This window comes from Rattus norvegicus, chromosome 5 (genome assembly GCF_036323735.1).
Source record: "Rattus norvegicus strain BN/NHsdMcwi chromosome 5, GRCr8, whole genome shotgun sequence".
Taxonomy (NCBI): Eukaryota; Metazoa; Chordata; class Mammalia; order Rodentia; family Muridae; genus Rattus; species Rattus norvegicus.
Window position 1 is genome coordinate 43170001 of NC_086023.1, and position 13564 is coordinate 43183564.

At 40.1% G+C, this 13564-nt stretch overlaps 1 protein-coding gene across 8 annotated transcripts in view; it reads right to left on the bottom strand.

The window, feature by feature from the left end:
• Klhl32 (kelch-like family member 32) overlaps positions 1-13564 on the bottom strand; it is a 247220-nt gene that overhangs the window by 52140 nt on the left and 181516 nt on the right. For 5 of the 8 annotated variants that reach the window (XM_232840.11, XM_017593705.2, XM_017593706.2 and 2 more), the window contains one exon: positions 11932-12147. The exons of 1 other annotated variant lie outside the window; for it this stretch is intronic. In XM_232840.11, the coding sequence (XP_232840.4) occupies positions 11932-12147 (216 nt within the window). Of the gene's footprint in view, positions 1-6635; positions 7134-11931; positions 12148-13564 lie in introns of those variants that run through there. 2 more of the 8 variants (XM_063261281.1, XM_039110960.2) reach the window with 2 other exon arrangements.

A 13564-nucleotide genomic window follows, 5' to 3' on the forward strand; every position in this document is an offset into this window, starting at 1 on the left:
TAAGTTTGCAATCAACTAGTGACTCACCATGAAACTGATAGGCTTTAAGTCAAAGCCGTAAGACGAAGGAAAAAGGTTCAGCTATAAAATTCGTGTGTATTATTTGCCCGTGCACAGTGCACATATGCATGCGTGTTGGGTGTGTGTGTGTGGGGGGGGGTACACACACTGGAGGATTTTAAGTTTTTAGGATTTGAACATTCAGGACTCTACCTCTGCAGACTGCATCACTTCGGATTGTGATCGGCACTACAGTAAGGCGAGAAGCTGTCTGCAGGCTCTGCTTTCCCGTGAGCTTTTACCGGCCTAACTAAGTCGTTTTACATAAAACTCAGACCGTTTTCTTGGACAAACTGTCCATTGCAGTGACAGAATAAAGGTAAGCAATTCACAAACTAAAGGGCGGAGTAGACAGAACAGCAGGCCTTTCACTTTCCCATGTAGCAATTAGGAAAACAAAACTCCCCTGAGATCTAGAGAGAATCATTGTAAGATCTGTTGCCATATATACACTCGTACCCACAGAGGACAAAATTCTACCTATATGTGGATAGACTTCAAGGACAAAATTCCCACCTTAGGGCATTCTGGGTCATCTCTTGGCTCTGCGTTGGTATTTTAAAGTAACTTTCAAAGGAGCATGCAGCAAATAGTTCAAAAATATGTCTTCCAAGTAGATTCTTGTCCTCTTGCACTTTCTCAGGGATTCAGCTTCGATGGCAGGTCCCATCACTTGGCCACACAGGCACCATAGCGAGTTTTACCAAAGCTCCCAAGGAGCTGGTTCTCAGTGTGAGGCGGGTTTCTCAAGCCATGGCATCCTTCTGAGCAGAAGGGTGCTTTGTATACAGGCTAAGCCCGATGACTTGGTGATACTGACTGCTCATCAGGTTGAAACCAGCACTTCCTTCTGGGTTCACAAAACATGCCGATGAAAGGCAGGCCGATTTGATTGGGTCCACTACTGAGGCCTAGAACCCAAGGACCGTGGAACGATCCTAAAGCATCGCATGGCCCCTTTCTAGCACCCAAATCTTACATAGGGTGAGAAGGGCAAAACACACCATTCAGGAACCCTGTCAAAACTGGTGAATTCCTTTTTTCACTCTATTGTTTATCCTTCTCTACAAAAGTGGGCAGGATGAGGAATCCGCTGCGGTTCTCATCTACAGCGCCAGACGCACACCGAGAGAGAAAGATGCTTACGTTACCTACCGACCTCTCATCTAAGCAGCAGCCTTTCAGAGTGCGGCTTAGTTTTCCTTTTAGCTGTGAGTAATTTCTTATTGTGATTGGCTGACTTATAGTCAATTTAGTATAATTAATGCCAAATTACATTGTAATTCACGTAGAATTACAAATTAAAAGCTATATTAAGAGCAAATGAATTAATCAAAATTAATGATATTATACTCACTTGTTTTAAAGTGTTAATAAGATGGGCCCTCCTAAAACGTTTAAACTTAAGCATAGCATCCATCACTCCTTTAATTTTCAGGTTTACTCGTGTGGCCAGAGGAGTAGTGTGTGGACATTTCACACCAACGAGAACACACACTAGGCAGAAGAAGTTTTCAATCTCAAGTGTGGTGGGCACTTTTGACTTGTACTTGAACAAAATGTGAGTGCCTCTTACCAGTACTGACCTGCAGTGTTTTTTATAAACAAAGGGGGAGAATGTTCTCCCTTAAAGTGATTATATCTGCTTCTGCGTTTCCTCCCAGGATATTGGGACTCATTTGCAGCCCTTATTAAAATATTCCCATAACAGAGCGGAGGTGTTTGACCCAAGATGAAGAACATCACCACTGAGAATGTGCAATTCTGCAAAATGGGCCCACAGAGGACCTAAGAATTATCTCTTTCTATGGGTTCTCACACTGACTGTGATCTCAGAATCACATTTCCAGGTATTTTTGAGCCCACATATTCCCTCTCCTGTATGGTAGAGATGGAATATAGAGCTCTAGGTAAGCACCCACCATTACACTATATATCGTGACCCAAATCTTAATCTTTATATTTTATCGAAGGTCACAGGGTGAAGGAGGCGGTGTGTGCAGATAACAGTAGCAAACATGCCACGTCTTTTTCAGACATTTCAATTGAATGTGAATATTTTCGAGCTTCTGGGCTACTCTACATACGTGCTTTGATGGACTCTGTGAGAATGCCAGGGCCAGGAAATCAGTATGGTCTGGCATGGCCAACCATCAAGAACTTCATAGCCAGCCACTTGAGTGACCTCATCCTGTAGAACATGGAAGACACTTATGTTTATCAAGTCTGTAAATTATATTTCCTGTCTCTTAAACTCCGTATCTAGGCCGTTATCCAAGTGTCAACTTGTACAACATCCATTCCTAAAGTTTCAACATACTGATCATATAATGAAAACATGCTGATTCATCATTTCTACTTCTTCTACACAGTTTCTCGTCCCAGGGAGAAACCACAGCCTGGGGACTTCCCCACAGTCTTCCTTACCTACTGCAGCACAAGTAAAGGGACTCTGCATTCTCTTACACAGATCCAAACTGCCTCACACGATCTGCAAGTAACTCCACCTTATCAGCCTCCCCTCCGGGACATATACACTTCACCACCTCACATTCTGGGGAATGTATAGGACCTCACTGTGCAATTGAAACTCTCTGTCCATTCTTCTTAATGGACCCATCGAAAGACCCACATTACACCCACCTCAGCAATACACCCTACTACTGATCCTGCTATTGCTGCTCTCAGAGTCACTTTTTGCCGTTTCCCACACAGCTGTACAAGAAGTTAAAAGGAATGCCAGCCAGGTACCGAAAACATCAACAGCCGATTTCATCCACTATCGAGTGAGATGTAAGATATGGAAGATGTAGGAACTGCTTTTATTTATTTGGTTGGGGGGGAGATACTTGGTATATTCTGAGAGAATACAGTGAGATCCCCATTGGACCTCTGTAACTGTAAAGAGAGATAGTTATCAGTGAATCTCACACTGAGACTCTGCTTTTCTCACTAGTTAAAAGTTAGACAAAACTTGCCTCATATATTCTATAACAAGTCTAAGGAAAGATTCATATGAAATTATGTGTAAAAATTCATTAAAATTGAAAGCTCTCTGGGCTTGTAAGAATTATTATTGTTGTTATTATTGGTGGACTTCTGTGCCTGCCCTCAGGGTTTTTACCTCATATACAGCTTACGGTTGGGTTTTATTTTTAAATCCCTGATAACCCAGGTAGCAGCAATATTACTGCAGGCCACCAATGCATAAGTAATATTCTCCAGTCATCTTTTTCTTCTCATAACAACAACAAAAAATATCAGTCTGGAAACAACATGAATCACAATGAAAATTAGGACCAGAAAACATAAATATGTCATATCTCATAAATCACCTTCTCGTTCTGTTGTGTTCAATTCTTTTTTTTTAAAAAAAGGAAAGGAAAAAAGAAAAGGAAAGGCGAGGAAAAAGAAACCATTAACTCATGGGACCAGCAGCACATGAATACAAGTTGGCTTTCTTGTAATTTCTGATAATCACTACCCCTCACAGCTACATACAGCCCTAGTGCTGGGAATTAGCTAGAGCAAAGTCCCTATGAAATGGCTGTCTCATGTGTCCCACAAGGGCATAAAGCTCAGACAAACAACAGCAAAGCCACTAGTCAAGCTACTGGGGATGAGCCCTCACTGAGAATTAGCAGCGTGTAGGTCAGGACGCACAGTACATCTTCAAGCACCAAGCCCGGAAATATCAGCATTACTCAGTGTCCAGCTGGGGGCCCATAAAAGAAGCATCCTCGGGACTGCGCGATTTGAGATGCAAAGGAGCTGGTGTTTATTTTCTTCACTAACACTTAATAGAATGGAGACGACTGCATTAGCTGGGTGGAACGGTAGGCGGTTTGGGGAAGAAAATTGAGAACTGGTACAAATTTGATTAGCTTAGGGATTGGTGAATAAAAATACATGTGGAAAGTAATACATAAATATACCCTGCAAATGCCTAGCCTGGAAAAATATAGCAATACTATAATACTACAACTCATGCACAAAGATGGACAAGGATAAAATGAAAGATTATAGTCGGGGGGTAAAAGTCTCAGAACCCAGACTCTGACTCCATTTCAAGTTACCAAGATCTACGTGTTTAGAATGTAAACTCTATTGGAGGAATTTTTGGATTATATAAGCACACTCCATGACTAGGACAGAGAGGAGCAGAGATCTTCAAGACTCTATGAACGTGACCAGGAGTCATCAGTGAACAAGTTGCTAAAGAAATAATGAATGAACCGGGTGCTGTGGGAATGTCTAAACAATTGTACTTCACTTTCTGTTGAAGTAACATCATTTCGGTATACCCCAAATGAGAAGCAGAAACATCCACGTCAGACCCACAAGCACCAGGAAAGCAGGACCTGCTGGTCGTTTCCACTACCAAGCATCCAGCACCCATGCTACCACAGGCTATAAGAGTGCTCAGTATCATCTGGCCGGACACAGCAGGCCCTCAGTATCTAGTTGTCGTGAATGTACTCACGTACATTCAGTACTCACCTCAGTACTGGAGGTTAGGCCCAGAGCCTCACTCATTACAGCAAGAACTCAACCATTGAGAGACACCCAGCCTTTCCTATTTTGTTTAAAGGCAAAGGAATATTTGGTGCATTTTGTTTATCAGGCCTTAATAACTTTAGGTTCTTGGCCAGAGTAGATACACTCCAAAAGTTAGAGGACTGGAATTTATGGCTTTGCTCTGCCAATTTTCCGTTCACATCATTGGACTGAAAAAAAAAAGTGGTAAATGCATGAGCATTCTCAAAATACTTTGAGTCAGTATAAATCGGAAGCATGATGATGTATCAGTTTATTTATTGCAGTGTTTGAGGTCCTTGCTTATGTCTGAGCAGAAGTATATCTGGGTCAATTTATCATCTAAGAGATATAAGGTGAAACCTGCAGAAGTCACTCATGGCCTCCACTTTCTAACTATGAAAGGGTAGAAGGGTTACCTTTTGGGATTACCTTTAAGGAAAATGGTTAAGTTGAAACATAATGCGTGGATTCTGTGGTGCAGATCAAAGCTAAAGAAGATCTGGTCAAAAAACCAGCACCACAGAAGAGGCTGTTGACCACCATCTACATTATGTAGCTCTCCTTGCTAGAGACATAAATTTCCAATGATACAAGAAAATATGGATTTTAAAAGGCCAGACTCATTGTCTATACCATGTTTCCTAAAAACTAAATATAGCATTATATAAGAAGGGTAGCATATCTTATCATCCACTCAATTTTAATATCAAGGCTTCACATTATTGTCATTATTTATTATGTAATGTATGAGAACAACATGGTTATACAATGTGAACATTGCAGGCCCAGCTTCTGCCTCTGAAAGTCCATAATCACAGATAGATGTAAACAGGACTATGGTCAGCTCAAAGGAGATAGCATTTTTATGAATAGGTTAAAAAGTGCCTACAAGCCAAGGCAAACAAAGGAATAAAAGTATTCTTATTAGAGAAGATATAGGAAGTATTAGAAGGTTATTAAAGGGAAATAAAAATTCCCTAAATATTAAATGGAATATGTCTGATTAAGTAACTCGAAGTTTACCTTAAAGTCTGTTTGGTGGTGGTGGTGATGGGAAATCTAGTTCCTAACACTATGTTTAACACTGTGGTGGTTTTAATATGCTTGGCCCTGGGAGTGGCAATATTAAGAGGTGTGGCCTTGTTGGAGTGGGTATGGCCTTGTTGGAGGAAGTGTGTCACTGTGGGGTTAGGCTTTGAGACCTTCCTCCAAGCTTCCTGGAAGTCAGTACTCTCTTGTTTGCCTTCAGAACAAGATGTAGAATTCTCAACTCCTACAGCACCATGTCTCCCTGGATTCTGCAATGCTTCTTGTCATAATGATAATGGACTGAGCCTCTGAACCTGTATGTCAGCCCCAATTAAATGTTGTCTTTATAGTAGTTGCCTTGGCCATGGTGTCTCTTCACAGCAGTAAAACACTAACGAAGGCAAACGCATAACAGGTGTCAAAAATATTCAACCTATTTCCCCAAGCTATCTTGATCTGTCTAAAAGATATCCTTTTTGTTTCTACTATTTTAGAGACAAAGACACAATTCTCAGAGCTGTATTTGCAGTTTAAAGCAATAAAAATCTCTCCTATTTTGGCTAAGTCTTGGGGAAGAAACAGTTAAAACCCCTGTGCTCTATCTTCTACCTCAAGCGACCTCAGTGGTCTCAGCTGCTCAGTCCATGCTGAAAAGAGAGACTGCATTCTCTGTTAGCTTGCTAGGAACTTGTGCTATGTGGAACTTTCCCTATCAACTTTTCTCCAATAGAAGAGATTCACCTCCTACTCTAGAGAAATCTAGAAAAACAGACTCTGTGACTAAACAAGTAGGAAATGTACCTTTCTGAGAAGAAAGAGGTAAGTAGCCCTTCTGTAGAAAGGGCATAGAATTATTTCATTCTACGCTGTTTTTCTTTCTCTATTAAAAGTTTTTTTTTCATGTAGTATATTAGGAATATGGTTACCCTTCCCCTAACTTCCCATTCACTCAAATCCACATCTCTTTTTGTTCTCTCTCATTAGAAAACAAACAGGCTTCCATGATTGTCTTGTTTGCTTATTTATTTAAAACCATTTCTCTGACAACTAAGCATTAAATGTATTAAAGGTAGACAACATGATGAACTGGCACATACAAATGTTGTTGTATAATTATTACCACAGTCTAATTGGCATGTCCATTGCTGCCTACATAGGGCATCTAATCCTCAGAATTGTGAAAAAAGAGAAAAACAACTGAACCCTTTGGCCAGCATCTTCGTTGGCAGGACCCTTGCATAGGACTGCATAGGACTCTCTCTACAGGATGAGTTTACCAGGATATAGTTAATAGTACTCTACAAAGTCTGGAGTTAGAGCTAAGAGCTCTCACTGACCTAAAAGCAAAATCAAACTGGTAGAAATCTGCCAGGTAACACAGTGAGAGACTGCATGCTCCCAGTTCCTCCGTGCTGCCTTGCTCCATTTATTTGCTGGTTGTGTTTCTTCCTTCTTTGAAGATAAGAATTTGGTGACTTTCACTTGGAACTTGAGATATCCTTGTCCTCAAAACATAAAAACAAAGTGTTGAGCTATACTGAGGTAAATTTGAAACAATATGTATTTAAAGTTCTTTTAGGCCATAAAACACTTGACACACTTGAAACACTTGAACTGTGGTTCAAATCTGTTTCCTCTGAAGACATAATGAAGTCAACCAACGGACCAAGAAATAATTGGCCAAAGGAAGGAAAACCAGTCTGGATCAGACTAAGAAGGTCTAAGCAAAAGAAGAGTTTTTAAAAGGTCAAACTGTCTGAATAAGGTGGTGTACACCTTTAATCTCTCCACTCTGGAGGCAGAGGCAATTGGTTATCTGTGAATTCACAGACAGCCCCATCTATTAGTGAGTTCCAGGTCAGCTGGGGATACATAACCCCTATCACAAAAAAAAAAATCAAATGGTTCATAGATCCACAAAATTGTCATTGCAAGTTGTGGCAGACTTTATCAAGGAGAGGGACAGAAAAAGAAAAAGGTAAATAAATAAAGAAATAGTTTGTTCAGAGAGAATAATGTAATGGTTCTTATGACAGGCTTCAGAGCCACACTGATATATAATGAAAATTAGACCTTTCCTGGAAGAAGGGATTGTCCCAGATTACATTATCACAACACAGTGAAACAGCCACCTGGGTAAACCTGTGTGTTGACCGTGTTTCACCTAAGCTACGTTGCTCATATTAATCAAATAGCACTACCCCTCGTCCACGTTTCTATTACCTGCCCTACTTTGTGCCAATTTCCTTTCTCTTCCTCAGCACCTCTTCTTCACTGTTCTTTAAGACATGGGATGGGGATTTGTCAAAGTCAATGAGCACTTTATTACAGTGAGAACGTTCTGTAATGAACAATTCAGCAGTTTAATGAGATTCTGTAGATCTGTCTCCAGCCTGTCTGTCAAGTTTCACTTCTATAAAGCACCCTGACACTAATCCTCTGGCAGACCCAATCTTTACCCTGGGCTGAATATTAGATTCTTCCATGGTATATTACATTACTAGTATAACCTCAGCAAAAAAATGATGAGCTTAACTATACTTGAAGCAATATAGTTGGTCTGATTTGATTTTTCTCTATTGAGTATGAGGGAATTACTTATTTACTAAGATAAAGCAAAAACAATTTCTTATTGCCTCCTGAATGCCTAAATTGATAATATTTATGGGAGTCTTTTAATTCCTTTTTGGGGATCAGGTCTAACAAACTATCTTATTGCCTGCAGAAACCAGTTTCCAAAATTCTACTTTATAAAACTAGTAGCCTTTAGAAAGAGACTTGTGATAGCTTCTAAGCAGACAGAATGGAATTTTCCTGATAGTCAGACATCTGCACTTTACTGTGTCTGTCTATGGCAGTGCCTACAACCATGTGACGATAACAGATAGATGTCACACAAACAGGTGGCTTCAAATCTCAATCGCGTTAGAAAAATTGACAGACGGAATCCATTGCGTTTCTTTTCCCCTTAATGAAGGCATTTGGCTACTTCATACTCTGAGTTGGCCATAGTAAGTTCCTATGGTTTATACAGCAGGAAAGATAAGACAGGATTGCTGAAGTCCCAGTCAGAGCCACATCCTCAACAGCACCTGCAACTTGGTAAACATTCCTAGAAGTGCCCAGGATATAGCAGACTCTTATAGCTTCTTTTATATTCAAGATTGTGCACCAGTGGGGAGATATGGTAGGTATCGACAGCCTTGGATTTGAAGGGGGGCTCTGCTCTGTAAACTAGAACCGAGTTCTGATTTTTTTTTATTTGTTAAAAGATGGAGACAGCGACTCATCTGGCCTGTTGTGCACTAAATCAATAGGTTTCAAATGCCTGTGACTTTGCTGGCCCTAATCTCTTACTATATCCAATAAAAACAAGGACTGCTGCTGCTAAAAGTTCAAAGAAAGAGGAAGCTATCACATCAGCAGAATCATGTGTTAGATGACACATTTTGACCAGTGATAAAAAGATCCCTGAATATGTTTGGTAAGACAGGGGCTTAATCCCTCGTCTGCCAATAGAACACTGAACTTTTCCTAGTATAGCAGATAGCCACTATTAATATTATTCTGAAGGCCTGAAATTCCAAGTATCAAGGATGTATAAACACGATGCTGTAGAATGTGCTAGGCAGTGAAGGGAGAAGGGATAAAATGGGCTCTAGATCCCAAAGACTTCAGGCACATTATCCAAGGACAGTCACTAGGGATGAACAGAAGAGGATTTAAATTGAATAATCAACTCTCCAACAAAAAGCATCCTTTGTCCCTTAGACAAAGCAGTGACAGGATGTGAAAAGATTCTACAGTCAGGGGAGAAGGAAAGGCTTGTGAGCGCTTGGGTGAATGCATAATGAACCAAGGAAAGGTTTTGTTTTCTCACTATAGTGTAGGAAGAACTTCCTCTCATTTGAGATCTGAGCTTTCTATTGCAATAAGAAAATGTTGCTGCAAGTACATTGTTGTCAGTATAGGGGTTAGGAGAACAATAGGGAAGGGGTAGAGCATAGAGGATAGGGCAATGGATCAAGGTACATGTGATTGGTCCCCAAAATGGAAAAGGGAGAAGGACATTGGGATGTGGAGAGGGAGATAAATGCAAAGGAGGAAGAAATTACAATAACAGTAAGGATGTCTGAAAAAGTCATAAGGAATCACATGATTAGCTATCTACCTTATAAACAAAACCTACAGACACAAGTCTATGTATATACATAAAGAGTTTAAAAGAAAATTTCTCACCAAGGCTGACCATGTTCTTTCCAAGAGCTAAAGACCATTTAAACAAAACCTCGAATCACGCATGAGAAGCCTTCTTTTGAGTTGTTGATTAGAATTGTCCAAGAGACTCCCAAAACTTGCAGGTTCTCTCAATTACCCTTGGTTGTCCCCCCAGATGTGGAAGTTATACGCCTATTATTAAAGATATCGTGCACTTCAAAGCACAAAGGATAGAGGTCCTTGAATGGGAACTAACCTGAACACCTCCTCAAGGACTAGCTTTCATGGTACAAGAAGGTACATGCAGGCTTCCAAAAGAGGGAAGCAACCCACAGTACTACCTAGCTCTGATACTTGGGAACCACACAATGGCCAGTGTGGCAAGTTAACCTTAAGGGTGCAGTAGTGTGGCACACATACCTTAGGCGTAACCAAGAACTCTTCCATTGAGCTTAAGACCCATTCAACAACAGGGAAACCATACTTGGTACTAAAATCCTAGCCAACTACCCAAGGCTGGTGAAGTCAAGGATCTTGAAGGAGAACCTACAACCATTACTTTACTAAACCAACATAACCTCTAACTACACTCTGAACAGTCCTCCTTATATCCACAGATAAATGTATTCATTACCCCTCATCAATAAACTTCTCTTTACATCAGATGGAGACTACCACAGAAAACCATAACCAATCAAAATGCAGAGTTGAGGAGCCCAGTCACAATAGATACATCTACCAGATACTCCTATACCTGAGGCTCGGGGAACATTTTGAAAGAGGAGGCAGAAAGACTCTAAGAGTAATAGGATCTGGAAGTTGGCTGTGAAATTATGTCTCCTAGTAACATCAGGAGCTATACTCAAAGTCTCACCAACGTGACCACCCAAACAAGGATAGCAACAATACCCATGACAGATGGAGAGTGGGGGACCTTGCAAAGCAAAGAACTACAGGTAATTAAGGAATGCTGAGAGCAGGAGAAATAGTTTTTCCCCGGGAAGAACATACCAGTCGGCTATTCAATACCAAACGTTCATCCCTGAAAACATACAGACATACAAGTAACATTATACTGACTGAGTAGATTATATTTAGGAACATATATGTACACATTATATGCATGTAACAACAGTTAATGAGAAAAAGGCCTTGGATTTGACAGAGAAAAGATATATGGGAGGGTTTGGAAGGAGGAAATGGAACGAAAAATTATGTAATTATATTATAATCTCAAAAATAAAAAAAAACAACTTTTTATTCTTTTTTTCGGAGCTGGGGGCCGAACCCAGGGCCTTGCACTTGCTAGGCAAGCGCTCTACCACTGAGCTAAATCCCCAACCCCAAAAACCCAACTTTTTAAGAAGTCCAAATTCCCTACACATATACCCTATGCTCTTAGTAGGAATTTCAGAAATGGATTCCAAGCCAAATATTTTAAAATTCTGTTCATAGATTCCAAAGTACAACCATGTTTGAACACTCGTGTTTATCAATGACAACCTGTATTAATTTACCTGCTCACCTTCATTTCATTGACTTGTGGACAAGTTCTTCCTCATCCAAACTTAAATCATCAAAATTAGCGAACTTCAAAACCCATTAAGTTACTAAGTTACCTACAAATTAGTTAAAAACTCACACGGAAAAATTTTTTGAGCTACTAGAAGCTGTTTCTAAGTTTTTCTCACTAAAATAATTTTTAAAAGAAATATTTCCGGATGGTTTTCCCCCAAACCCCTGAATTCCTTTTGTTTCCATGGTTTAAATACGTATAAAATTGATTTACAATCTATTCACTTTACAGACCATTGTTCTCATATGCAGTTTAAGAAACGTTTTTTTTTTTGTCTTCCAGAGAAAAGTTCTTCCCTTTCAAAATTTACCCAGGTTTGAGGAAGTCACGGTACTGGCCTGGTCCCAAGCTGGGCTGCAGACCTGGTACCTACCAGTGACTTGCCTACCTAGGGTGCAGGGCTTCAACACATCTGACAGCCAAGCCTCATCAAACAATGGCTGCTGCTCTGGAAACCTTCCCTTTCTCATCATGCCCCGCCTTCCTGAGGTCAGTCACCTTGCCCTTACCTGCCAGATCTGCTCCTCACTCAGGGAGGTCAAGCGGTCACTCTTCAGCACCTCCTGCAGCAGGCAGTAGGGCAGCGTGAGAACATCCTCTGGGCGGCTCTTCAGAAGCTCTGAGAGATGCTTCACTAGGAAATCAATCACTGCCTTCTCCAACAAAGTGAGGTGAAAGAGGTCAGCAAGTCTGTACAGATCCAAGTAATTAAAGCTATTTAGTTCCTGGGTGCCAAAAACATAAACAAACAAAAAAACACTCTTAGAAATTCACAAAGAACAGGCCAGAAATTAAGTCCACTCACCACTGCTTTTGTAATAGGCAGCGGGGGATGGGGTGGGGGTGGGGGGATGGGGTCATTAATCTTAAGACCATTCCCCAGTTCCACCAATTATAAAGCTCTAAGTTTTTGTAATTTTCTCTTCTCCAAATCCATATTTTAAAAACATTATTTATTTTTATTTCACGCGCACTGGTGTTTTACCTGAATATATGAAGGATGCCCTGGAAGTGGAGTTATAGACAGTGGTGAGTTGCCAACCCACAAGACATGGGTGCTTGGAAATGGAACCTGGTTCCTCAGGAAGAGCAGACAGTGCTCTTAACCACTGTGACATCTCTCCAGCCCCCAAATCCATAGTCTTAAAAAGCAACTTTAAGATTTAGGGTTTCCTGAAAGGACTTTCTGGTTTTGTAGGGTGAAATGCTCCTTTACGGTCTTTTGAAAACCTGTGGAAACCCTCACTAATAAACCCTGTGGTGGTTATTGTCACTGGTAAAATTGACTGCATCTGGAATTAACGAAATCTCACATTTGTGAGAGATTTTTAACTAACTCAGTCATTTGAGGTCAGAAGGACTACGTTAAATCTTGGCCTCACCTTCTCATGGCAGCCTATATGAAGGACAGGAAGGAAAGAGGCTTTTGCTCTTTGGCTGTGTTCTCTAGCTCTTCTTTCACTGGCATTAGAGCCTACTTCTTTGGGATTCTGTTCTTTACTGAAGACTACCTGAGACATCCAGCCTTGTGGACTATATAGGAATCTTGGACTTTCCACTGGTAGACAGCCATTGTTGGAGTAGGTGGACCATAAACTAAAAGCCATTCTAATAAATCTCCTTTATATATAAACATATAAATTAATATAATATAATATAGACTATTATATAAAGACCATAATAAATATATATAATAAATATATACATTTATATATTTATAATACAAAGGGAATTTATTATATATAGTATACTATATTATATTATAAATAATATACTACTACATAATATATATGTATATGTATATCTGTGTGTGTGTGTGTGTGTGTGTGTGTGTGTGTGTGTGTGTGTGTGTATTCTATCAGTTCTATCTATCCTCCAGAGAACCTGGACCAATACAAGGACAGTTAAGTGTTCTACCTTTCCTGTTGTTTCATTTAGCTCTTTGTCTACTGATGGTAATACAGGAACAGTTAAGTGGGGATTAAGGACTAAACACAAAATAAAAGACACACTGACTTCAAATTGTTTCTGAAACTTTTTAACCTAAGTACATCTGTACATAAAGACAACCCATCCTGTCTTAATGGAATTGGAAGATGAGATTTACATGCAAATCTTAGCAAATGGATAAATGTCACAGAA